General features: G+C 43.0%; 2 protein-coding genes across 4 annotated transcripts in view; one reads left to right on the top strand and one right to left on the bottom strand.

Annotated features, from left to right (window-relative positions):
- Positions 1 to 25,989, top strand: part of LOC139374727 (centrosomal protein 44) — a 40,092-nt gene extending 14,103 nt beyond the window's left edge. The window contains exons 2-12 of one of the 3 annotated variants that reach the window (XM_071115844.1): positions 11,682 to 11,785; positions 15,493 to 15,591; positions 19,515 to 19,662; positions 23,513 to 23,659; positions 23,863 to 23,958; positions 24,123 to 24,275; positions 24,426 to 24,641; positions 24,901 to 24,967; positions 25,103 to 25,221; positions 25,700 to 25,737; positions 25,864 to 25,989. In XM_071115844.1, the coding sequence (XP_070971945.1) occupies positions 15,500 to 15,591; positions 19,515 to 19,662; positions 23,513 to 23,659; positions 23,863 to 23,958; positions 24,123 to 24,275; positions 24,426 to 24,641; positions 24,901 to 24,967; positions 25,103 to 25,221; positions 25,700 to 25,737; positions 25,864 to 25,912 (1,125 nt within the window). In that variant the 5' untranslated portion in view covers positions 11,682 to 11,785; positions 15,493 to 15,499 and the 3' untranslated portion in view covers positions 25,913 to 25,989. Of the gene's footprint in view, positions 1 to 11,681; positions 11,786 to 14,657; positions 15,238 to 15,492; positions 15,592 to 19,514; positions 19,663 to 23,512; positions 23,660 to 23,862; positions 23,959 to 24,122; positions 24,276 to 24,425; positions 24,642 to 24,900; positions 24,993 to 25,102; positions 25,222 to 25,699; positions 25,739 to 25,863 lie in introns of those variants that run through there. The other 2 variants (XM_071115843.1, XR_011627727.1) reach the window with 2 other exon arrangements.
- LOC139374728 (F-box only protein 8-like) lies at positions 972 to 14,596 on the bottom strand. Its single transcript, XM_071115845.1, has 6 exons — positions 14,335 to 14,596; positions 10,259 to 10,656; positions 9,059 to 9,185; positions 8,338 to 8,456; positions 8,029 to 8,225; positions 972 to 5,313 (listed from the first exon to the last, which is right to left on the bottom strand). The coding sequence occupies exons 2-6, from the start codon at positions 10,645 to 10,647 to the stop codon at positions 5,126 to 5,128; spliced, it is 1,020 nt and encodes a 339-aa protein (XP_070971946.1). The 5' UTR covers positions 10,648 to 10,656; positions 14,335 to 14,596; the 3' UTR covers positions 972 to 5,125.
- Positions 25,990 to 26,619: the final 630 nt, after the last annotated feature.

Genomic DNA, 26,619 nt, shown 5'->3' on the forward strand with positions numbered 1-26,619 from the left:
AATCTTCGACTGATTTGCAGGGTCAACTCGTGCGTAATCGCTTTACTCAAGTTAAGAGTCTGCCTTATCAGAAAGTAATTTATGTCAGTCAATTAAACACGACGATTCCTATGAAATAATGTAACTTGCATGTAGGATTTTATTAAATAGTATTGTTTTTATATAATAAGAGTAATGTAAGGCGCTTGGAGCTCCTTTTGGCACAGTTGTAGATTTAGGTCCTCAATGTAGAATAACCCCGTGGTTGTTGCAACAATGATAGGTAGGCTATTAATCATATCTTAATTAGTACGAACATGTGTTTTACTGAAAAAGCTGGTACTAAATGAATGATTAAGCCAATGGATCGTATCATCTAAAGTAGGTTACCAACCATTCAATCATGAACCAGTTCTCCATCCAATTTAGCCGAGTATTTGTCATTGCTATATTTTTTTCATAGGCCCTGAAATGAGTCTGAGGAAGACAGATACAGTTGAGTTATATATTCTCCCTCCTTGACATGGTCCCTTGTCTCCCCGCGCTGTGGAGAGCTAAAAAGGGGTCAGGGTACACATTGCATCACCACTCTCTAAACTTTCTCAGATTGACCCCTCTCCCATGCAGCTCCAAGGGCCCTGTATCTCTCTGCTGACGGCCCCTGTGATGCTCTCCCTTTTCATTTACAGCACATAAAGCACACTCCGCTAGAGGTCGAGGGTCATGTTGTGTCTGGAGTCGATTTACTCCAGTCTATCTATACACTGACAGGCTCAGATGAACTCTATAGAACTCTATACACTATGGATCGGGGCTTTGAAATGCCGTTTGGTAGTTTTGAGAGCAGTGTTTGAGAGGTGTATATAGGGGACTTGATTCGTAAATATAGCGTACATAGTCAAAGGGTGAATCGGTAATGGTCACAATCTTGAATATAAAAACATTATGATCACTGTAGAAATAGTCACAGCTCAACACAAGGGGAATATTTTCTCAGTTTTATTTGTATACAATCTAGACATGTTTTATTTTCAGTGTTGTCATTCAGCAACCCATCTCAGATGTAAATGGTTTTGTTAGGCTGTTGAAAAGGGAATGGTCTATAAAAATCTCAATCCATAAATCCACACAGGAAACTAAAACGTACATGGAATTGAAGAAAAGGAAAAGTCTGTACTGTCATTTGCTGCTGTTAAACTCATGTAATTAACATTTCATAAATATTACGATAATAATCTCAAATCACTTAAATTTAAATTCATCATGGTAGTGGAGAACATTAACTGTGCAAACACTCAGTTCTCTGCATGCAGTCCAGTGCTCATACAAAATGTCAGTGCAAAAACAGGTCTACTTATGCGAGAAACATTTTTTGTTTGTTAAAATACATAAAAATAAAATATTTGTTTTAAATATAAATCTCTATACATGTGCAAATAAAATAAAATCTGGGTTTTAATCAATTGTATGCAATCATTTACCACAGTAGTTATTCTGCTCAGGTTCACATGCCAGTTGTTGTCATTTTCAACATTTTGTTTATTGGCACTATAACTAATAATAAAGACTGCATGGCTAAGACAACAGATAGAAAACAAACAGTCCTTCAGATATGTGAGAACTAAAGTGTGATTTAGGATTCAGAAGACAGCAGTGTGAAGAGAAAACACCCCCTGGTTAAAGTGCTCACTAGTTAGTAATCATTAAAAGAAACAATCTTGTAGTCCTGGGTCACGTGCAATCTACTGAACACTGCATATAGAAATGTCACAAATAAAGCGGACATGATTCCTTATTCTACATATCAGAGAGGTATGTCTGATCTAGATGACATATTTCTGGACATTTGTAGCAAATAGAATCAAGCCCTTAGAGTCACTGGGGAGAGTTAGGGAGAGAAAGAGTGAGAGGTTGCAGTCATAGAATAGAGATTGACAGGAAGATTTAAACATGATAGAGGCATCAGTCCAGAGTCACACACACAAAACAAATCACAAGATAAATGTAGTCCACAAAGGATGGTGGGAAAGATTAAAGTTCATATCTGTGGTTTCACTTAGGCTGTTTACACAGGCAGCCCAATTCTAATCTTTTTTTTCCTTCACTAATTGGTCTTTTGACAAATCAGATCTAGATGTGAAAAGAACGGATTTGATTGGTCCAAAGACCAATGAGTGGAAAAAAATGTAATCAGAATTGGGCTGCCTGTGTAAACACAGGCATCGGTGCTAGAGTCAGTGCCTGAATGTGTCCCAAATGACACCCTATTCCCTATATAGTGCACTGCTTATGACCCGAGCCCTATGGGCCCTGTTCAACTGTAGTGCAACACATAGGCAATAGGATGCCATTTGGGATCCAGCCTGTTTTGAAGGGGTAGAATGCCTGTCAACACAAAAGGATAAAGTAACAGATACACTAACAACTTCATTTATCAACATTACCTATCCCAGCTTGGGCCGAGGTAAAAACTCACTGAACAATTGTCCTCAACTCTGAAACCTATTTTTCCATCAGCAATCAAAAGCTGTATTACCAGTGTTGTGTTCATTAGGCGCCAAATAGAAGAAAATGGATTGCAACATTGAGAAACTAATTGGACTTGTCCAATAAGAAACATTTTGTCTTCCGTAGGCAAAAAACTTTTCAATTTTGCACACTAATTAATACGACCCAGCCGAGATGCATGCAGATGAGAGTTCACATTACTAACTCAAAATTGGATGCTCTGAGATTCCCATGGACATTCGAGTCATCCACACACATCAATTCAGAGTATGACCCATGGCAATTACTTTACAACTCATAAAATACTTTGGAATGGACACAAATAGTCCTTTGAAGTTCTCTGATAAAAATAAAAGGATTCCATGTTGTAAATGTGGTTGGATTAATTATTGTTGTGCCTCTTGGAAATTCATATTCATTCCATCCAATTTAATCCAGCTCACAAAGTTAAGGACAAAAATGCAGTGGAGTTTCTACCAGCCCATTAGTCATTATTTTAAGTTCCTCTAATCGTAAAAAACATTCCAACAAAAACAACATTCATTTAAAAAAAGAAAACCAGAATATTAAACTCAAAACTCATAGTTAGAGTAATTCACAAAACATAATGTGAACCACAACTGCTAATTGTTGCTGTAATAATATTCAGTCCTTGTTCATAGCATATGTTTAACTTCTTCTTGACTTCGTTAACATACTGGAGCTACACTTTTGCGTGGTTAAGCTGGAAGTAGTTGGTTATATGTTCGTATGCTACTTGTGTGCTGGATATACAGTGCCTTGCGAAAGTATTCGGCCCCCTTGAACTTTGCGACCTTTTGCCACATTTCAGGCTTCAAACATAAAGATATAAAACTGTATTTTTTTGTGAAGAATCAACAACAAGTGGGACACAATCATGAAGTGGAACGACATTTATTGGATATTTCAAACTTTTTTAACAAATCAAAAACTGAAAAATTGGGCGTGCAAAATTATTCAGCCCCCTTAAGTTAATACTTTGTAGCGCCACCTTTTGCTGCGATTACAGCTGTAAGTCGCTTGGGGTATGTCTCTATCAGTTTTGCACATCGAGAGACTGACATTTTTTCCCATTCCTCCTTGCAAAACAGCTCGAGCTCAGTGAGGTTGGATGGAGAGCATTTGTGAACAGCAGTTTTCAGTTCTTTCCACAGATTCTCGATTGGATTCAGGTCTGGACTTTGACTTGGCCATTCTAACACCTGGATATGTTTATTTTTGAACCATTCCATTGTAGATTTTGCTTTATGTTTTGCATCATTGTCTTGTTGGAAGACAAATCTCCGTCCCAGTCTCAGGTCTTTTGCAGACTCCATCAGGTTTTCTTCCAGAATGGTCCTGTATTTGGCTCCATCCATCTTCCCATCAATTTTAACCATCTTCCCTGTCCCTGCTGAAGAAAAGCAGGCCCAAACCATGATGCTGCCATCACCATGTTTGACAGTGGGTATGGTGTGTTCAGCTGTGTTGCTTTTACGCCAAACATAACGTTTTGCATTGTTGCCAAAAAGTTCAATTTTGGTTTCATCTGACCAGAGCACCTTCTTCCACATGTTTGGTGTGTCTCCCAGGTGGCTTGTGGCAAACTTTAAACTACACTTTTTATGGATATCTTTAAGAAATGGCTTTCTTCTTGCCACTCTTCCATAATGGCCAGATTTGTGCAATATACGACTGATTGTTGTCCTATGGACAGAGTCTCCCACCTCAGCTGTAGATCTCTGCAGTTCATCCAGAGTGATCATGGGCCTCTTGGCTGCCTCTCTGATCAGTCTTCTCCTTGTATGAGCTGAAAGTTTAGAGGGACGGCCAGGTCTTGGTAGAGTTGCAGTGGTCTGATACTCCTTCCATTTCAATATTATCGCTTGCACAGTGCTCCTTGGGATGTTTAAAGCTTGGGAAATCTTTTTGTATCCAAATCCGGCTTTAAACTTCTTCACAACAGTATCTCGGACCTGCCTGGTGTGTTCCTTGTTCTTCATGATGCTCTCTGCGCTTTTAACGGACCTCTGAGACTATCACAGTGCAGGTGCATTTATACGGAGACTTGATTACACACAGGTGGATTGTATTTATCATCATTAGTCATTTAGGTCAACATTGGATCATTCAGAAATCCTCACTGAACTTCTGGAGAGAGTTTGCTGCACTGAAAGTAAAGGGGCTGAATAATTTTGCACGCCCAATTTTTCAGTTTTTGATTTGTTAAAAAAGTTTGAAATGTCCAATAAATGTCGTTCCACTTCATGATTGTGCCCCACTTGTTGTTGATTCTTCACAAAAAAACACAGTTTTATATCTTTATGTTTGAAGCCTGAAATGTGGCAAAAGGTCGCAAAGTTCAAGGGGGCCGAATACTTTCGCAAGGCACTGTATGTCTAGCCTGTTTAAGGCCTTGTCACTTCATGTGGGCGGGCCAAATCTCTAAGCTACTTGGTCTCCATTGGCTCTACAGCCGGAGAACAGATCGCCTCCCACCCAGTACAAGCATCATTGCTAGCAGTACAGGAACCTATATTTAGAATGACGAGCAACAACTATTGTCCAAAGTAGTATCTTATATCAGTGCAATCACTGGTTCGTGTATTCACCGACTTCCACTCCTCGTCACTTCCGGTTAGGCCGCCACGTGGCCGATGAGATAGATGTTGTCGTAAAGATGGCCGACAAAGTCCTCGCTGATGTTCTGGGCAGCGTGGCGCGTGTTGCGGATGAACTCGCGTTTGGACATCTTGTTCTTGACGTGCGGGCTGGTCAAGTCTATAGACAGCAGGATGAGCGAGTAGCAGAGCACATACACCGCATCTGGAGAGGAGAGTTGGACAGAATGTGAGAGAGGTCAAACAAGTCCCAGCATCCAATGAAGATAAAGTTGTATATGGAGCTGTGGGGGTGGCAGCTAGCCTAGCGGTTAAGAGCATTGTACCAGTAAAAATAAATAAATAAAAATTATGGTGTTTACCTAAAAAACTAGTTTAGACTTAAGATCAATAATGGTGATGGGGCACACACACCAACAAAATATATATTTTTATCCTGCTTAGTAAAATACATGTATTCAATATATTAGCCAGCCCCAATGTTTTAGGTGATGTCTTTCTCTGTCCAACAATACTTTCTCTGTTCATTGTGTGGTCATCACTTGGCTGAGAGGGTGGGTGGGAGTTTAAGAATAAACGACAGGGAGACAGAGCGAAGGGAAGACCAGAAAAGAGCATCAGAACAAGAGAAGGGCTGATAGAAAAATAGTTTCAGAATGACGTGTCTTCGGGAAAAAAAGAAGAAGCATATTCTGAAGTGTGAATAATAGTCCTTTAAGACAAGACGCATAACAGGGAAGGAAAGAGACGTGTCTACTCATATTCTCAGACCTTACAGTGTGGGTATCAGCCCTGGTTCTGGGCAGACTAAGAGGGGTTGAACAGGGGGTCTCTTTAGAGTGGGAGAGAGCGAGAGAAAGTGTGAGAGCGTACATCTCCGCTCCTCCTTTACTGCTCTGCCACGTCTATCGCCAGTAAGTTTATAATAAATCAGCCGGCTTCTCCTCCAGGACGACGCAGAACGGCCGAGAACCACGCCAGATGTTATTACAACGCTGTCCTGTGATTGGCTGGAGCGCTGCCCTCACTCTCCTAACACTTTAAGCCCGTGGGATTATTGTGGCTTTAGGGACCAATGACAGTGTTAGTACAAAGATTTCTCACACATTTGATTCATTCAACAAGGACAGGACAATTTGGGTCAAGTGTAACACCAGAGCCCTTAGTAAATTAGAGACATTGTGGGGAGATCAACAGATGAGAGAAGACCTAAAGCCTGTGGGATTTGTTGAGCGTGGACCCAGAGTTAGGAGTTGCTCGACTGTGGCAGAAACTGGCAGGTGGTTGCAAGCGCTGTCAACAGAACAGGCCAGACAGACAGACACAGACGCATGATGTCAGGTGTTTACAGTGACATCACCGATTCCTTTTATCTCCTAGTGGAGTAAAGGGCCTTTTACAGTACTTGTGTCTTCTTGGGCTTGGTCCTCTAAAGCGGACCTACGTCTAAACTGGTTGAATCCATCTGTTGCCAGTACTACAACATCCACTTACCATAGCCACGGGAATTATCAGGTGCTGAAGCACCCCCTGATCAATCTGAATTAATATATAGTACCAGTAAAAAGTTTGGACACACCTTTTCATGCAAGGGTTTTTCGTTATGTTTACTATTTTCTACATTGTAGAATGATAGTGAAGACATCAAAACTATGAAATAACACACATGGAATCACGTAGTAACCAAAAAAATCCAAATATATTTTAGATTCTTCAAAGCCTTTGCCTTGATGACAGCTTTGCATTCTCAACCAGCTTCACAAGGTAGTCACCTGGAATGCTTTTCCAAGAGTCTTGAAGGAGTTTCCACGTATGCTGAGCACTTGTTGGCTGCTTTTCCTTCACTCTGACTGACCTTCAGGTCTTAAAATTCTTGCCATAATATGGGCTTGGTTGTTTCCGGTGTTCTTCAGGGCCTTTTGGTGTTCCTGAGCTCACCAATGTGTTCTTTCTTTTTAAGAATGTACTAAATAGTTGATTTGGCCACACCTAATGTTTCTCTCTGCTGGGTTTGTTTTGGTTTTTCAGCCTAATGATGTCTTCCTTCACTGGCAGTGACAGCTCTTTTGGACTTCATATTGAGGGTTAAGGAGCAACCGATTCTAAATGCAAATGTCACACTTGAAATCAACTCTAGACCTTTTATCTGCTAAACTGTAAATGAACTAATGGTGGAATAACACACACCTGGCCATGGAACAGCTGAGCAGCCAAAATGGAAGGACCACATATTCCTACACCATTCACCCATTTTGGATGTAAATACCCTCAAATTAAAGCTCATATTCATTCTTTAATTTCAACTCCAATATGCTGTTGTAGACAGCTAAAATAATAATAACATGGCGCCTGGCCCGCCACAAGGAATCGCTAGAGTGCGATGAGCCAATTAAAGCCCCCCACCCACGGCCAAACCCTCCCCTAACCCGGACGACACTGGGACAATTGTGTGCCGCTCTATGGGACTCCCGATCACGGCCGGTTGTGATGCAGCCCGGGATCAAACCCGGGTCTATAGTGACATCTCTAGCGCTCCTTGTGACCCATCTTTAGCGCTGTGCCACTCAGGAGGCCCATATTTATCTTACAAAAGTAGTGCGCTGGGCCTTTACTAGTCCTGTATTAGCAGACCGATATAGCACTCTGTAGCATGGGCAGACGGCTAGATCATCGGCGAAAATAACCCAGCACCCACACACATCTTGCCTCCAACTCAACACCTGTCAGGACTACAATTCCCATGAATTAATTTATTACTACAATTCCCTCCACTAAACTAAACATCCTGTAGAACTACAACTCCCTCCGCTCACATAGGCTGAATTAACATAACGTGCACCAGAACTACAATCCCCTCCACTCATCCGACTTCTCTAAACACCCTGCAGGCTAGAACTGCAACTCCCTGCAGTGCACTGACCTGGGCTGAGACCCACGTCCCGGACCAGGACAGGGTTGCAGGCGCAGAAGCGGTGGGAGAACTTGGTGATGAGTGTCTCCAGATATTCTCCCCTCTCCTCTGGGGCGTGGATGTGTCTGAAGAAGTCCCTCAGTGCGTTGGGAAGGAACTGGTTACTGAAGTTGTGCAGCGTGACCAGCTCGTCCAACACATCTCTCCTGCAATGAGAGACAATCCAATAAGAATTTGAAAAAAGCCCAGTGAGAATTAGAGAAAAGCCCAGTGAGAACTCGAGAAAATCCCAGTGAGAATTCGATGAAGAAAACCCACCTCTCATCTAGGTATACCCTCAGCATCTTCCAGTTGAGCGTGCGAGTGCAGAAGATGAACTTGGCCAGCTCCTTGGGGTGGTCCACCAGTATGCCTTTGGACATGAAGTAACTGATACCCTATTGGAGAGAGAAAGAGAGAGGATCAACATGAAACATACACAGAGAAAGAGGGATTAGAGGGGGAGAGTAGAGAGAAGAGACTCAGACAGCACCATCTCAGTCCATCACACAGTGGGGCTATCACATGCCCTTTAAGTGGCTGGCCATAGTCAGCCTAATCCACTTAGCGATACAGACAGACCAAATAACGCCATTAGAATGTTCCACAGATTCTAGGGAACCAGGCTTTGACCTGCAGTGACCTCCGAGGCTGTGATGTCTTTCAGAATGCATGCATCAGCAGTAAAGAGGTCATTTAGCTGGTAGTCATTTGTCTTCAAGGTGGGCTGAAGTGTGGTGGGTGTGATGTGTACATATTTTTTTTGTGGTTTTCATATAGTGAGGAAGGCTGATCTATGCAGAATCAATAACATACAGTGAAAAAAAGCTAATTGGCCCGTATACATCTAGCCAAATCTTATATATAAGGAACTATTTCCCGGAAACAGATTAAGCCGGCTTTATCTACGTCCGGGAAACCGGAGTGTTTCAGTGGGGAAGTGGTGCTTTAAAAAAGAGAACGAGGTATTGGGGATAAAGATGCAAAAGAGATGACTTACCTCCTGATGGTTAGCGTTGAACGTCAGACTGCCTTCATCTAGCATCATGTAGAGTCTTCTATATGAGAAGCCATAGGGAAGCCTTCTATTGTAGATGGAACAGTGACCCCATGTGGACTTACACAAACTAGGGCACAGCCAGAGAGAGAGAGCGAGCAAGTCAGGGAACAAGCGAGCGACAGAGAAAAAGGGAGGACTTGCGATTAGAAACATGATCACCCAATCAACTCTTTGAACCATTAAAAAAAGCACATTGTCCCACAGAACCTGGTAAATGGTATACCTACTAGTGGCAAGCACCATTTGAATGATTTGTGGACAATTAAAAACAATCTGTAATGGCATATCAGGTCCTGTAGCGCACTTCTCATTGGCCGCGTTCACACAGGGAGCCCAATTCTGATATTTTGTCCAATAATTTGTCTTTTGACCAATAACATCAGAACCTTTCACATTTTTTAAAGCTGATCTTATTTGGTCAAAATAACAATAAGTGACATTATTTTTGAATAATTAATTCTGAACGGCCTCTAACTATACTCACCCCTGCCTCCCTTCCACAGACCCTGTCAGTCTACTACTCACCCCTGCCTCCCTTCCACAGACCCTGTCAGTCTACTACTCACCCCTGCCTCCCTTCCACAGACCCAGTCAGTCTACTACTCACCCCTGCCTCCCTTCCACAGACCCAGTCAGTCTACTACTCACCCCTGCCTCCCTTCCACAGACCCTGTCAGTCTACTACTCACTCCTGCCTCCCTTCCACAGACCCTGTCAGTCTACTACTCACCCCTGCCTCCCTTCCACAGACCCTGTCAGTCTACTACTCACCCCTGCCTCCCTTCCACAGACCCTGTCAGTCTACTACTCACCCCTGCCTCCCTTCCACAGACCCAGTCAGTCTACTACTCACCCCTGCCTCCCTTCCACAGACCCTGTCAGTCTACTACTCACCCCTGCCTCCCTTCCATAGACCCTGTCAGTCTACTACTCACCCCTGCCTCCCTTCCACAGACCCTGTCAGTCTACTACTCACCCCTGCTTCCCTTCCACAGACCCTGTCAGTCTACTACTCACCCCTGCCTCCCTTCCACAGACCCTGTCAGTCTACTACTCACCCCTGCCTCCCTTCCACAGACCCAGTCAGTCTACTACTCACCCCTGCCTCCCTTCCACAGACCCTGTCAGTCTACTACTCACCCCTGCCAGAGGTACTCGTCGTGGCCCAGGTCCTGCCACACGCAGGATGCCAGACAGAGGTCTGTAGCGTTCAGGTAGGACAGGATGGTGATGCTGAGCTCTGGAGGAAGCATCTCCAGGTCTATGAAACCCTGCTGCTCCTTCCCCCGGCGGGCACGCAGCAGCTGGTAGATGTCTGCCCCTTGGCAGTGCTGGGGGTGGCGCCGCGGGTGGGGGTGAGGTGGCAGGTCGCCCACCCCGGGGGAGGGGGGAGCCTGGCCTGGGTTAGCCCCCATCTCCATCCCCAAATCCTGGGGATCTCCGTCAAGGCCAGGTCCAGCGTCCCAGTGCTCTCCGTACTCCTGCTGCAGCTGCTGGTTCCTGGCCACCCTCCACAGCCCCTGACCCATCTGCAGGATCTGGTGTATAGGCAAGACAACACAGGCAGCACAGTCTGCATGCGTCACATAGGGAATAGGTTCCCTCAGGAGGAATATAAAACAGAAGTAGCTCAGTGATCTACTTACTAAGCATTAAATTGGGAAATTCCTGGCTATCCAATCTGGCCTTAAATAGCCATGTACTCTTATAATCTCCACCAGGCACAGCCAGAAGAGGACTGGCCACCACTCAGAGCCTGATTCCTCTCTAGGTTTCTTCCTAGGTTCCTGCCTTTCTAGGGAGTTTTTCCTGTGCACATCTGTATTGCTTGCTGTTTGGGGTTTTAGGCTGGGTTTCTGTATAGCCCTCTGTGACATCTGCTAATGTAAATTACATTTGATTGAGCCAAAGTCCTATTTTAACAATCCAATATAAAAACGGAGGCCATCGTGCTACCTTGTTTAAATGTTTGGGAAACTGGATTACTTCCTGGTTACTTTTGTCACTGGCATGGCAACAGCTGATGGCAGGCATATCTATCTTGGAGTTACCCTGCTATGATGAGTCACTGAAGGGCTCAGCGGTTGTCACAAAATAGAGAAACATCCGTGACGGGTCAATTTAACCTGGATTCAGACCCTAGCTGTTTGTCCGCAGAAACATTTCAATGATTGCCTCTGCTTTCATGTGTCATCTCGCATACATTAGCCCAATCAAATTAAAGCAATTGCTTCCTGAAAGTGCACTCTGGAACAGTCTCTGTAAGGGGTCGAGGCAGATTCTAATGTGACTTTGCACAACAAGCTATTTTGAAATATACTGAACAAAAATATAAATGCAACAATTAACGATTTTACGGAGTTACAGTTCATAATGAAATTAGTCAAATTTAATAAATAAATTAGGCCCTAATCTATGGATTTCACATGATTGGGCAGCAGTGCAGCCATGGGTGGGCACAGGCCCACCCACTGGGGAGCCAGACCAGGCCAATCAGAATATGTTTTCCCCCACAAAAGGGCTTTATTACAGACAGAAATACTCCTAAGTTTCTATCCCGCAGGTGAAGAAGCCTGGATGTGGAGGTCCTGGGCTGGCATGGTTACACGTGGTCTGCGGTTGTGAGGACGGATGGACGTACTGCCAAATTCTCAAACAACATTGGAGGTACAGAAAATAACATTAAATTCTCTGACAACAACTCTGGTGGATATTCCTGCAGTCAGCATGCCAATTGCACGCTCCCTCAAAACTTGAGACATCTGTGTTATTGTGATGTGACAAAACTGCACATTTTATAAATGCCTTTTATTGTCCCAAACACAAGGTGCACCTGTGTAATGATCATGCTGTTTAATCATCTTCTTGACATGCCACATCTGTCAGGTGGATTAATAATCTTGGCAAAGGATACATGCTCACTAACAGGGATGTAAACACATTTGTGCACAAAATGTCAAATAAATAAGCTTTTTGTGCGTATGGAAAATGTCTGGGATCTTGTATTCAGGCTCATGGAACGTGTTTATATTTTGGTTCGGTGTAGTTACTATATGCATCAAGCCTGCTCTCTCCATCTTTACCCTTATAATCCTTGGGCCAGGAACAACTATCTAAACCTTTACCCCATCAGACAGAAGACAGTGCAACTGAGGCAAGGCCTAAACCATTTAGCCTGCTATCACTTACCCTCCATCATGCCAGCTATGTCCCTGTTTTTTCTCCAGGAAAACCCCCCCCCATCCACAACACAGATTGACGTGGTATTATATTATAAACCAGAAGTAGCCTCAGTTAACCCGCTAGGTGATATGCATTCAACTCTCTCCGACTCCCCTGTCAGTCAGTGTCAGTGAATGGGTTTGTAGCTTAATTTCTAATTCTTGTGTTTTTGTCACGTTTGTTTCCCCTTTTTTCTCATTTAACTTGCAGTGTTCGGAAAGAGCTTGTGAGTAAGCATTTCACTACACCTAGTCGGCACGTGACAAACAACATGTCAGACAGTTTACACTACAGACACTCTTCTCTCGTGTAATAGCATCTTAGAATGGTTCAGAGCTGAATCATAGCCTGGTCTCAGATTAGTTTGTGCCATCTTGCCAACTCCCGTGGTGATTGTTAAGACAGCCCAAACACATCTGGGATCAGGCTAGAATCTTCCATCCCTGTCACTACAGCTGAATCTCAATTCCAGCCCATTTAGCCTAACCACTGCTCGGAATTCCTCACATGTTCTCAATTCTCTGTTTCCCATGTGATGTGGGCATGCTCCTAGGCTGCTTGTCGCTCCATTGCTGCAATGCCATTGCACTTGTTATTCAGCATTCCCTGCTTGCTGCTGGAGCATTACGACTGTAGGCTGCTCAAAAAACACACTGGGGAATGTCTTAATGCTACAATATGTAACATTTTGGGCAAGCTGACCAAATCCAAAGAAATGTGTGTTCTAGATATGTCAGTCTCATTGAAAGCAAGTCTAAAAAGTGGTAGGTATGTTCTTTGTAAGATATGTCCATGATTCCCGTTATGTTTATTTTTTTTGCATCTTTTACTTTTGTACACAAGCTTCAAACAGCTGAAAACACACTATTTTTGGATATGGAAAACATATTTCACAGCGGTTTAGACGGTACAATGATTCTCTACACAGACGCATTATTTTGTCACAAACTGAAATTAGGCACTTATTAGAATTCTAGCAACCAGGAAAAGGCAGAGTTATTTCTGCATGTTGCATCTTTAAAGTTGACACGAGTCTACTGGTTATATGGTGAGAGGGTTACTGTAGGTCATAGATATGTAGGCTTAGACTAGGTCTAGATACATAGCCTAAACGGTTTGGATCAGTTCAACTGACCTAAGGGTGTATTTGTTCAAATGTGGATTGATGTCTTACTGTCATACTTATGACAGCCTAGCTTGCTAGTCAATTATTTTAAGCAAATAATTCAGTAGTAAAAAAAAAAAAAAAAAACTTGCACTCATTTAAAAGGAGAGAAAGCACAGTGCATGGTGTGATCACATTGGCTGAATTGATTTATTGCGAATGCACAGGACAGGCATATGGTTGGTCTACATTGGTAGTTGGTTCATGGGGTGGGGCATTCAAATTAGGTGGGTTTGGGGGTGTTTTAACTGAATCTGGTGATCGCAAACATATAATTTGAGTTTAAAATGAGCAACTATCTACAGTGGGTTTTGACTTCTTAGTGATGGAAAAACAGGTGGTAGCCTACCTGTACGGAGAATGTTGTACCCAATGGTCTGTGTACAGTCAATAAAGTGACGCAGCATACAGATTCTGAGAAATCATTCTGATCAGCTGCCTACTGAATGTACAATCTTTAACAAACGTTTCGCTAGTGAGAAGGACATTCATGCATACCTGTAGTCATGTAATAAGAAGTCTCTTGGTAAACAGAGGGACCATACTCTGTCAAGCACTAGAGTTATGTGCCCCATCGTCTGTTGACGTTTGCCTAATTCAGTAATTGGATAAACTGTCAGACAGTAGTGGGCTGGAAACACGTTCAGCGTCTTGCTGGAAACAACGTCAAACTTGAAGTTATGTTCGGCAACTGATAGATAATGTCACTATCAAGCTAGATTGACCTAAAGCCCTCGCCTTTCTTCAATATAATTAATTATACAAGCCAACCAGCCATTGGGGAGGCTCGTCTTGTCAATGACAGACCATCCTAACCAGCGCCACCTACCTGAATTGTATGGAAGATTGTACCGCCGCCGCGACGTATACACAGTCCAGAACGTAAACAACTTCGGTGGGAATAGTTTTGGGTCTTCTACCGGCAACCAGATGCTCCCATCTCCGTTAAATGCTGGCCAAAAACACCCACTCTCGTCGCTGTTGTAGAGAAAAACTGCCCTCAAAGTGACAACAGGCCTAATCTGTCCCTATCACTCAATATAAGGCTTCTTCAACTCCTCATTTCGCCCTCCTCTTTTTACACGCACTGTTGTCTGGTTTGACGTTTCGCGTGCTGTAACTGAGTAAATCCATCTAACGATTGTGATTGGTACTTAACTATGATAGTTTAACGACCCAAGAGCATGCTTTTGCGGCAAAGTCGATAGCGCGCCGGACCTGGGGCTCGAAGGTCGAGGATTCGAGACCTGCTCCCTGCTGTTTCATTACAATATTTTCATTTTTGTTTAAAAAACTATTATTCTAGTAAAAAGGTCGGCCTACAACAGAGCAGTTTAACGAATCTAATGAAATCCATTTGACTTTTTTTACAAAAAAAATCTGCAGTGCATTGCTTTGTTTCTTCTAACACATTACAGGTAGCTAACCAGAATAATGATGTTTTGCTTTCAAATACAGACAGTAAAGACGACGTTTTTACATGGATTTAGTTAGTTCAGCTTGTTTCATAAGTCGTCGTCAGTTTACCATGGACATTAAAACCAGAAGTCTACAAACAACTTTTACCGTCATCTAGTTACGAATGTGCTCTTATGAATCTTCCTTCTAGTTTTTCTGATTCACTTATCATGGCAACCAATCGCGGCAATTATGTTATTTACCCGGGCAAAACAAACTAAATACACGTCCAGCTAGCTAGCGAATTTGGCTAGCACTTCTACTCAAATATAAGGTAATTTATTATATTTTGTGCGTGGTATGTTTCAGTAACTGCAACAACGAGTCACCTCAACAAAAACTAACGTTCGCCTATAACATAGCAAGTAACTTGCTGGCAAGCTGTGTTGGTAGCTAGCCAACATGTAACGTTACATAGCTATATTGTTTTATGTTAGTTAGCTAGATTGTGTTTTATCCATTCATTGTAAAAGAGTTAATGAAATAATTGTTGTGGTAACGTTACCTGTCTGTCATTTGCATCTTCAAGGTCCGCAATGATGTCAACCGGTGATTTGAAAGGATGTCTTCGGAAGCTGGATGCTCAACTACGGGCATTGAAGTACCCAAGAGAGGTCGACTATAATGGGTATGTTAGCTAGGTCATGGATAAAAATTGTGCCACGTTCACAAACTTTTTGAGGGAAGGAGCCAGTTTATACAATCTGTCGGCACCTGTGTTGTGTTTGTTCAGTTGATGGCCACATGATGTCTCCACTATTCAGTCTTAGTTGTAGTGCAGGAGATGTATGAATATTGGTGTCACTTTTACTTGCTTACATTGGAGATATACATCCCCCATATATTCCCCCATTCTGATATATAGTGAGCTCCAAACGTATTGGGGCAGTGACCATTTTTGTTGTTGTTTAGCTTTGTACTCCAGCACCTGATTTGACCATCAGGTATTCCAAGACACTTTGGATATGAAGTGATACAATGATTGAGTTTAAAGTGCAGACTGTCAGCTTTAATTTGAGGGTATGAACCATTTAGAAATGACAACACTTTCTGTACATAGTCCCTCCATTTTTGCTATCATTATTAGATAGATCTGAATAAATTGTGAATAATGATGTGTGAGAAAGTTAGATGCACAAATATCATACAACCCCCAAATGCTAATCTCCCCTGTTATTCTAATGAGAGAGAGGTTAGTATGTCTTGGGGTATGATATTTGTGAGTAACTTTCTCGCTCATCATCATTATTTACAATTCATTCAGGACTATCTGTAATCATTGTAGCGTCCACATGCATTTATGTGTTTTTAGAAGCATAGTAAATTTTTACTTACAGTAAAATTGACTCAAATGACACTACATTATTTACCATTCATTTCTATTGGGCACAAAATAATCTGAAACACAACCAAAACAAACAGCAAATGCATCCAACAATTTTGTAGATTCACAAGCTTGATTAAATCATTGCGCGCTAGGAATATGGGATCAAATACTAAACTTTTGACTACTTTAATACACACAAGTTAATTTGTCTAAAATACTTTTGGTCCCCTGAAATGGGGGTCTCTATGAAATTACCCTCAAATTAAAGCTAACAGTCTGCATTTTAACTTCATAGTCAAATCCTAAGTATTGGAGTACAGAGCCAAAACAACATGTGCCACTGTCCCAATACTATACCAAACATTAAGAAAACCTTCTTAATACTGAGTTGCCCTCAGCCTCAATTCATCGGGGCATGACTCTACAAGGTGTCAAGCGTTTCACAGGGATGCTGGCCCATGTTGACTCCAATGCTTCCCACAGTTTTTTTTTCAAATTGGCCTGATGTCCTTTGGGTGGAGGACCTGTCTTGATACACACAGGAAACTGTTGAGTGTGAAAAACCCAGCAGTGTTGTAGTCCTTAACAAAAACTGGTACGCCACGCACCTACTAACATACCCTGTTAAAAGGAACTGAAATATGTTTGATTGGTGGAGTGCTGCAGAGATGGTTGTCCTTCTGGAAGATTCTCCCATCTCTGTCAGTGACCATCGGGTTCTTTGTCACCTCCCTGACCAAGGCCCTTCTTCACAGATTGCTCAGTTTGGCTTGGCGGCCAGCTCTAGGAAGAGTCTTGGTGATTCCAAACTTTTTCCATTTAGGAATGATGGAGGCCATTGTGTTCTTGTGGACCTTAAATGCTGCAGACATTGTTTTGGTACCCTTCCCCAGATCTGTGCCTCGACACAATCCTGTCTCGGCGTTCTAAGGAAAATCTCTTCGACCTCATTGCTTCGTTTTTGCTCTGACATGGACTGTCAACTGTGGGACCGTATATAGGCAGGTGTGTGCCTTTCCAAATCATGTCCAATCAATTGAATTTACCACAGGTGGACTCCAATCAAGTTGTAGAAACATCAAGGGTGATCAATGGAAACAGGATGCACCTGAGCTCAATTTCAAGTCTCATAGCAAAGGGTCTGAATACTTACAGTATGTAAATAAGGTATTTCTGTTATTTATTTTGAATAAATTCGCAAACATTTCTACATTTTGCTTTGTCATTATGGGGTATTGTATGTAGATTTCTGATAAGTTTTTTTATATAATCAATTTTGGAATATGGCTGTAACGTAATAACGTGGAAAAAGTCAAGGGGTCTGAATACTTTCCGAAGGCACTGTACATACTCACTCCCCGGGCAGTTTATTAGCTACACCTGTCTAGTACTGGGTCGGACCCCCTCTTGCCTCCAGAATACGCTGAATTCTTCGGGGCATGGATTCTACAAGTCGGAAACGTTACACATTGATGTTGGTACATGCTGACGCGATTGCGTCATGCTGTTGCTGCAGATTGGACGGCGGTACACCACTGCAACCAGCCTATGCTGTTGACACCAGGCAGGGTCCATAGACTCTGCCATCAGTATGACGCAACATCCCATCTGGTTTGGGCTTAGTGGGACTATCATTTGTTTTTCAACAGGACAATAACCCAAAACACCTCCATGCTGTGTAAGGGCTATTTGACCAAGAAGGAGAGTGATGGAGCGCTGCATCAGATGACCTGGCCTCCACAATCACCTGATCTCAACCCAATTGAAATGGTTTGGGATGAGTTGGACTGCAGAGTGAAGGAAAAGCAGCCAAGTGCTCAGCATATGTGGGAACTCCTTCAAGACTGTTGGAAAAGCATTCCAGGTGAAGCTGGTTGCGAGAATGCCATGAGTGTGCAAAGCTGTCCTCAAGGCAAAGGGTGGCTACTTTGAAGAATCTCAAATATAAGAAATATTTTGATTTTTTTTAACACTTTTTTTTTGGTTACTACATGATTCCATATGTGTTATGTCATCGTTTTGATTTCTTCACTATTATTCTACAAATATTCTACATATTAACCATCCATGCAGTATCTAATAATGTTTTGGGCAGACGAGACCTTGAAGAAGAGGCAGGTGTGCATATGCTAGCATTTCTCATGATTTAACATTTTGTTCCACCATGAGCCTAATTTCCGATGATCCCGTTGTTATGATGAGCATATCTGACCAGGTCTTTATCCAGGTTGTGGGGTCACTGATTTCTATGGCCTTTGTCCATTACACTGTATTTGGCTTGAAAGTGCCAACACATTTCAAGTGTGATGACATATGGAACTTGTGATGAATTAAGAATGACAATTTAGGCTAGAATGAATATTATCAACAGTCTGTATGATGTTCTTGCGTGCTATAGGCAAACCTGCTCTGTAGTGTAGGATAAGGTCACGAGACTGAATGTGTCCCATATGGGACCCTATTCCCCAGATAGTGCACTACTCTTGCGTGCTATTGGCTCTTTTTAAATTTTTAAAAAAAAAAGTGCACTATATAGGGTGCTATTTGTGATGAAGACTAAATGATTTGGCTGGAAGACAGACTAAACATATGTAGTCCTATAAACATCCAGATTGGGGCTGTAGCCACGGGTACAGTTCATGGTCTGGGTTTGTTTTGAAGTCTCCGGCAGGCGGCAGAGGGGGTTGTACGGAGCCCTGCCCGACTAACTCGGTTTGTAAACATGCTTTACATTAACCAGCCGTGGGTCCCCCTCTGACGAGGGCCCCCAGTCTGCACATCTGATGAGCAGGGAAGCAGTGATTCCTTTTGAAGTGAAGAGCCTCAAACACAATATACTTGTGGGGAACTTAAAAAATGATGTGGCTCAAATACAATTTTCTGTGGATGTGAGACCATTTAAATCAGGAGACAAAAGGTTGGCCATTTAAAAAAAAAAAAAATTTTTTTTTTAATCGAACTCGTTTGGGTTCCATTGATGTCAAAATGTGTGTTGGGCTGCGTTTAGACAGGCAGCCCAATTCTCATATTTTTTTCCACTAACTGGTCACATCAGATCTTTATCAGAGCTGATCTGATTGGTCAAAAAAAAAAAATTGTTGAAAAATTGGTCTACCTGTCTGAACAGAGCATTATCGTCATATATTTTTAGGCCTAAATGATACTAATACGTATGAAAACAGTAGTACACATTGTAAAACACAATCTATGCTTTATCTCTACAGCTTGGCCAAAGGGGATCCTTCTGCCTTTCTCCCCATAGTGAGTTATGCATTCATCTCCTATTCACCACACCTTGCTGAACACCTGGTGCGCTTCGGAGTGGAACTCACTGGGAAGAACGACCTCCGTTTTATCGAATGCATCTACAAGGTAAATCCACACATTGATTCTATTTTGTTCTTTAAAAAAATACATATATTAAGGATAATGGTGTACAGTACCTGTCAAAAGTTTGGACACCTACTCATTCAAGGGTGTTCTTTATTTTGATTATTTTCCACATTGTAGAATAATAGTGAAGACATCAACTATGAAATAACACACATGGAATCATGTAGTAACCAAAAGAGTGTTAAACAAATCAAAATATATTTTAGATTCTTCAAAGTAGCCACCCTTAGCCTTGATGACAGCTTTGCACACTCTTGACGTTCTCTCAACCAGCTTCATGAGTAAAGCTTTTCCAACAGTCTTGAAGGAGTTCCCACACATGATGAGCACTTGTTGGCTGCTTTTCCTTCACTCTGCTGTCCAACTCTGCCCAAACCATTTCAATTGGGTTGAGGTCGGGGGATTGTGGAGGCCAGGTCATCTGATGCAGCACTCCATCACTCTCCTTCTTGGTCAAATAGTGCTTACACAGCCTGGAGGTGTGTTGGGTAATTGTCCTGTTGAAAAACAAATTATAGTCCCACTAAGCCCAAACCAGACGGGATGGCGTATCACTGCAGAATGCTATGGTAGCCATGCTGGTTAAGTGTGCCTTGAATTCTAAATAAATCACTGACAGTGTCACCAGCAAAGCACCATCGCACCTCCTCCATGCTTCACGGTGGGAACCAAGCATCCGGAGATTATCCATTCACCTACTCTGTGTCTCACAAACACGGCGGTTGGAACCAAAAATCTCAAATTTGGACTCATCTGACCAAAGGACAGATTTCCACCGGTCCACCGCTTATTGTTTTCTTTTAGTAGTGTGTTTTCTACACCCTTTTTTTCCCTCCCCAATTTCGTGGTATCCAACTATCCCATACGAGAGAGGCGATGGTCGAGAGCCGTGCGTCCTCCAAAACACAACCCAACTAAGCCGCACTGCTTCTTTGACACAATGCCCACTTAACCCGGAAACCAGCCGCTCTAATGTTTTGGAGGAAACACCGTACACCTGGTGTCAGCGTGCACTGTGCCCGGCCTGCCACAGGAGTCGCTAGTGCGTGATGGGACAAGGACGTCCCTGCTGGCCAAACCCTCGCCATGGACTCGAACCCAGAATCTCTAGTGGCACAGCTAGCACTGCGATGCACTGCCTTAGACCACTGCGCCACTCGGGAGGCCCATGGCTGGTAAACTCTAATGAACTTATCCTCTGCAGCAGAGGTAATTCTGGGTCTTCCTTTCCTGTGGCGGTCCTCATGAGAGCCAGTTTCATCATAGTGCTTGATGGTTTTTGCGACGCTACTTGAAGAAACGTTCAAAGTTCTTCAATTTTTCCAGATTGACTGACCTTCATGTCTTAAAGTAATGATGTACTGTCATTTCTCTTTGCCTATTTGAGCTGTTATTTCCATAATATGGACTTGGCCTTTTATCAAATCTTCTGTATACCAACCCTACCTTGTCACAACACTACTGATTGGCTCAAACGCATGCCAAGAGTGTGCAAAGCTGTCATTAAGGCAAAGGGTAGCTACTTTGAAAAATATAAAATATACATTGGTTACTACATGATTCCATATGTGTTATTTCATAGTTTTGATGTCTTGACTATTATTCTACATTGTAGAAAATAGTAAAAACTAAGAAACCCTGGAATGAGTAGGTGTGTCAACTTTTGACTGGTACTGTAGGTTAACATGTTTCTGTGACATAGCCTTAGCATTTAAGGATCATCATGCACAGTGGAGGGATTTTTACTCCATAGGTCTCCATTAGTATGGTAGGAAGAAGACGCTGAGCGTAATACTAGAACACTGTTTTAAACAAACATCTTTTGTGATGAAATCATGTTTTCGAATGTATCCCCGCCCCCCCCCCCCCTGCAGCAATCCCACATCCTGACCTAGACCTACCCGTTTGAGAAACACATTGGCATCACTCCCCAGTTGACTGTATTATCTCCCAGGGCTCGTTCCTTCATGCCCTCCCCATGATTTAACGTTCTGTTCATTCACTGCGTGCTGGGATCTTTCCTGGGTCCTACTTTTCCACTTTTCCCCACCCCATGTGGCCCCATGCAGTGCCGTCTCCCTAACACGGAACAGTTTCTCCCAATAGCAGGGACTCCCCTCTAGATCCCCTCTCTCATACATCACAGTTATCGTCGTAATGGTTCAAAATGGCAAAGTGTTTCCTCACAGGCACTCGCACACTGTGACTTCAGTTTATTCCTTGGGGTCTCCTGAGGCCAACGGGTGTCTACCGAGACACTCTGCTGTGGTTTAACCCCTCCAAGCTTGAGCTGAACCGCAATATCTCCCCCTAATACACACACATGGAAGACATTGGCATTGCATCACTCACTACCAATAAAGTCCTTTTGAAACAGTGCAGGATTTCCTCTGTAGAAGTGAAAGGTAGGCTGCATGTGGGATTCCTTTTCATTCCTGTGGTGCTCAAATGACATGAATGTAGTCTAGGAATTCCATTCATTCTTAGCTATGGGAAATGGTATAGGCCTCCACTGTCGGAATTCCTTTTTTCATGATATTGTGCTTGGTCAGGTCAAGGCTAAGCCATTTCCTTCATCTCACGTTCTAATATTACAGCTCCTCTCTCATCACAACCAACTGAGGACAAGGACAAGGAATTACTTGTGTAATTCAGGGGTTTTTCAGTCTTTTTGTTGAGGCTGTACTATAGCCTTTGTTAACCCTGCTATCAGAACCAGAAGGGTTTTCACTGAGCGGGTCCTGATCTGCACTCTGGTGTTTCCTTCCAGCTGGCAACCGGTGGTCGGCAGCACAGCGTCCTTGAGCAATTATGTTTTATAAAGGCTTACATGAAATCCTGATTCCTGCGGTGAACACAGGAACTCCATGTTGGTCCAAGTTCTCATCTCGGATCAGAATCCCCTCTTCTGTTCTCTGAGCGCTGAGGCCGCAGGCGAGCTATCTGCCTCTCACAGCATCGGTTCATTTTCGCGAGAGAGGAGAGGGAGACCGAAAAGGACAAGGAAGAGCGAGACCCTCTGTGCGATGGCTGGCGCCCAGTCACTGCTTCACACACACACACACACACACACACACACACACACACACACACACACAAAAATATGGGAGACAGATTGAGCCGACACCAGCAGCATTTCCTACAGAAGAAATGCAGAGAGGAGACAAGCCATTTGCTCTGCGTTATAGTCGGTGACCTCCTGTCATACCTACTGCCATCTTTCCCTGAACTCATGTCAACTATAATGAGTTTTACAATTATCAGTAGAATGTTTGGATTTGTCATGTTTTCCAGCTCCTATTATTCCCTTTTCACGTGAATGAAGTGTATCGAGGGAAGGGATACACGTCATATTTTGGAAGGGAAAACAAACTCCATATACTTTTAAAGTGATTACAACCAAATGGAAACTGTGTAGAAAATATCATGGATCTACATTTATACTGTTTCTTGACTGTGTCCAGCTTACTAATAATCATTCAAATGAAACCTAGACAGTCGGGTAGCATCGAAAATTGCAAAAGCATTGGATTACAGGACAATTTCTTTGCACGTTTTGATGGTGAAGAAATGAACACATTTTCAGTGTGACCCTCTTGGACCTTCTTGAAGAACGAATGTGGCCCCCTAAAACCCCTGTACCAGATTACTTTGCAATGTGATCTTCAATGACAATTCAATGAATATTGTTTTGATCTTCGCATTTTTTACCGTTTGAATGAAGAAAACATGGTGTATTTTTGATTTGAAACTATTTTTCAGCAGGGACAATTCAGCCGTGTGTGTGTGTGTGTGTCAGTCATACTGTCTATTGTTCACCCACATCTAGGTACTGCGGGATCTCTTCCACTACAAACCCGTCCTGACCAAGCAGCAGTTCCTCCAGTTTGGCTTTGCAGAAAGAAAGACCTGCATCCTCTGTGATGTCATCGCCTTCGCCCTGCAGAAACACAAAGAGCTCAGCAAAGGCAACAAGGTCAGTCTGTCTCCCTCAGCTTTGACGAGCCTCGAGAAAAGCGTGTCATCAAACGACATGATAATGATGACACGGTATTCACGGTTCAATTAACTATTGCACCCTCTTGATCAGACCATGTCTGTATTGTAGTAGAGAATGTGTTCTCAGTAGCCTACCTGGTAAAATAAAAAGTTAATGTATTGCATCTGTGTGTGTTGCAGGCAAAGCCGAGACTGCGTTTTCAGGCCTCGAGTTCAGACTCCAAAAGTGAGGCTCTCTCATTTCAGGCTGAAACAATGAACCCCATGGCCACCAAAGTAAGTCTTTGCCAAGGACATGACAGTGTAGACCAACAGACCTGTTCAGCTCTCTACACTTTATCAAAGAGGCCTGAGCTAGCCTAGTTAATAGTCCATTGTGACGCTGCATGAGTACATGGCCCGGCCTTAACATGACTAGGTGAGATGGTTATTTCCCACAGTTGTCCTTAAGCAGGCCACTAGTGGAGAGACACATTGGTGGTGACTCCTGGCGCTCCTCTAGTAGAACCTCAGATATTGAAGAGTCTGAGGAAGAGGAGGAGGGGCTGGGACTGGAGGAGGTCCAGAACCAAGCACCTACAGTCCCTCAAACAGTGAGTACCAGCATACTTCTCCACAATATAAGCACAGACACACACACACACACACACACACACACACACACACACAGCCTTTCTCTCTGTAACACACATCACTAAAGTGACACCACACACACACAGACTGGCTTGTGACCACCCTTCCAGGACCTGGTGGTGGAGGGGAGGCTGGCAGTGCTGGAGGCCCAGCTGTTGCAGGTCCAGACCCGGCTGGGGGGGCTCTCAGCCCTGGAGCAGAGGCTGGAGCTTCTAGAGAAGGCCTCGGCCGGGAGGATCACTATAGACAAGCACCAGTGGGAGAACCTGGAGAGCAGAGTGCTACTGCTGGAGACCAAACTGACCCTCTCCACAGCCACAGCCCAGGTAGGCTATTTGTGTGTGTCCCTATCCACTGCAAAGGGATTCTTGGATACTGTGTGTCAGCCATGGCAGGGATCGCTATACCACATCTGTCTGATCTGGAGACTCTTCTAAAGAACTCTCCCTACCTCTATCCAATGACAAGTAGAAGCAGATATTGAACTAATGATGTCAGTCCATTCCAGAATGTCTACTGTATCTCTGTTTGCTGGTTAAAGATGGAAAAATGTACAGCTTTCAAGGTTGTTTTTTTTCCCTCTAGGAGTCGTCGTCACTTATCAATGGAGGTTGGAGTCATCACGTGGCGGATAATGCAACAGAAGTCACGGGTTGGAACTGATTTTGGCAATAAAAGTATCTTGGATATTGATGAGGCCATCGTATACAATAACTGAAAACCAGTAATAGAAAGATCAAATTCCCAGTGTGATAAAAGTTCAACTGATGCTCACATACCCTTACAGAGTCAAGACCCAGTCCTCCAGAGAGCCTCCTACACAACTCTGGCTGTGAGCGTCCTCAGTCCTCCACCCCTTCTGCTAGCTATCCCATCAGCCCCTGTGTGACAACGGCACCCCCAGAGGTAATGGCAGATATTACGTGTGTGTGTGTGTATATATGTGTGTGTATACATACTGCTCTAAAAAACTAAAGGGAACACTTAAACAACACAATGTAACTCCAAGTCAATCTCACTTCTGTGAAATCAAACTGTCCACTTAGGAAGCACAAGGGCAGAAATGCATATTTTTCCACCTTTTCGGCTCAGGGATTGGAACCAGCAACCTTTCGGTTACTGACCCAATTCTCTTAACTGCTAGGCTACCAGGTGGTGAGCTGCTATATACAGTTTTTATATTTGGGCTGGATTCAATCAGTAGCATCGTGAAAGATCCACGTTATAGGTCGATGGAAATTTGAAATGCAATGTTCGAGGAGACTTCGTTCACGGTAAACTCTGCATGTGCCGAAATTACCTTAGAATTTTTACGTGGATCTTCCACAATACGGATTAAATCAATCCCTTTGTTTTTCATTCATTCTTGACTCCTTTTCTATAGGAGAATATGAAAGAGAGATTGGAAAGGATAGCCAACATGTAAGTACTGTAGATCTATGTTGTGTTCCCTCTGTTAACCAAGGCCAATACACCATCTACTGTATATAAAATAATACTGCATTTATGTTTAACCTCATTACGTTTTGTTCTTCTCCTTTGTTTTAGGATGAAAGACACTTCTAGCCTTTTAAGAAGTATAGAACCCTCAATGTAAATTCAGACTTAATATGTATTTTTGTAATTGATCTCTGGATTAGTATGCGAGTGATGAATAAAGGAATCATGGACAAATATTGACTTGTGTTCACAATCCATTATATAGAGTACCAGTCAAAAGTTTGGACACACATACTCATTAAAGGGTTTTTCTTATTTTTTACTATTTTCTACATTGTAGAATAATAGTGAAGACATCAAGACTATGAAAGAACACATATGGAATCATGTAGTAACCAAAAAAGTGTTAAACAAATCAAAATAAATTTCAGATTCTTCAAATAGCCACCCTTTGCCTTGATGACAGCTTTGCACACTCTTGGCTTTATCCCAACCAGCTTCATGAGGTCGTCACCTGGAATGCATTTCAATTAGCAGGTGTGCCTTGTTAAAAGTTCTTGTGAAATGTCTTTCCTTATTACTGCGTTTGAGCCAATCAGTGACAAGGTAAGGGTGGTGGTATACAGAAGATTGCCCTATTTGGTAAAAGACCAAGTCCATATTATGGCAATAACAGCTCAAATAAGCAAGGAGAAATTAGTCCATTACTTTAAGACATGAAGGTCAGTCGATCTGGAAAAGTGCAGTCGTAAAAACCATCAAGCGCTACGACGAAACTGGCTCTCATGAGGACCACCACAGGAAAGGAAGACCCAGAGTTACATCTGCTGCAGAGGATAAGTTCATTAGAGTTACCAGCCTCAG

This window comes from Oncorhynchus clarkii, chromosome 19 (assembly GCF_045791955.1).
Source record: "Oncorhynchus clarkii lewisi isolate Uvic-CL-2024 chromosome 19, UVic_Ocla_1.0, whole genome shotgun sequence".
Classification (NCBI taxonomy): Eukaryota; Metazoa; Chordata; class Actinopteri; order Salmoniformes; family Salmonidae; genus Oncorhynchus; species Oncorhynchus clarkii.

Excerpts from the sequence above, each read along its gene's own strand:
- LOC139374728 (XM_071115845.1), bottom strand. The coding sequence starts at position 10,647 with ATGGGTCAGGGGCTGTGGAGGGTGGCCAGGAACCAGCAGCTGCAGCAG. Across the intron at positions 8,457-9,058 it reads TCAACGCTAACCATCAGGAG|GGTATCAGTTACTTCATGTC; the intron begins GTAAGTCATCTC and ends TCTCTCCAATAG. Across the intron at positions 5,314-8,028 it reads GGACGTGGGTCTCAGCCCAG|ATGCGGTGTATGTGCTCTGC; the intron begins GTCAGTGCACTG and ends TCTCCTCTCCAG.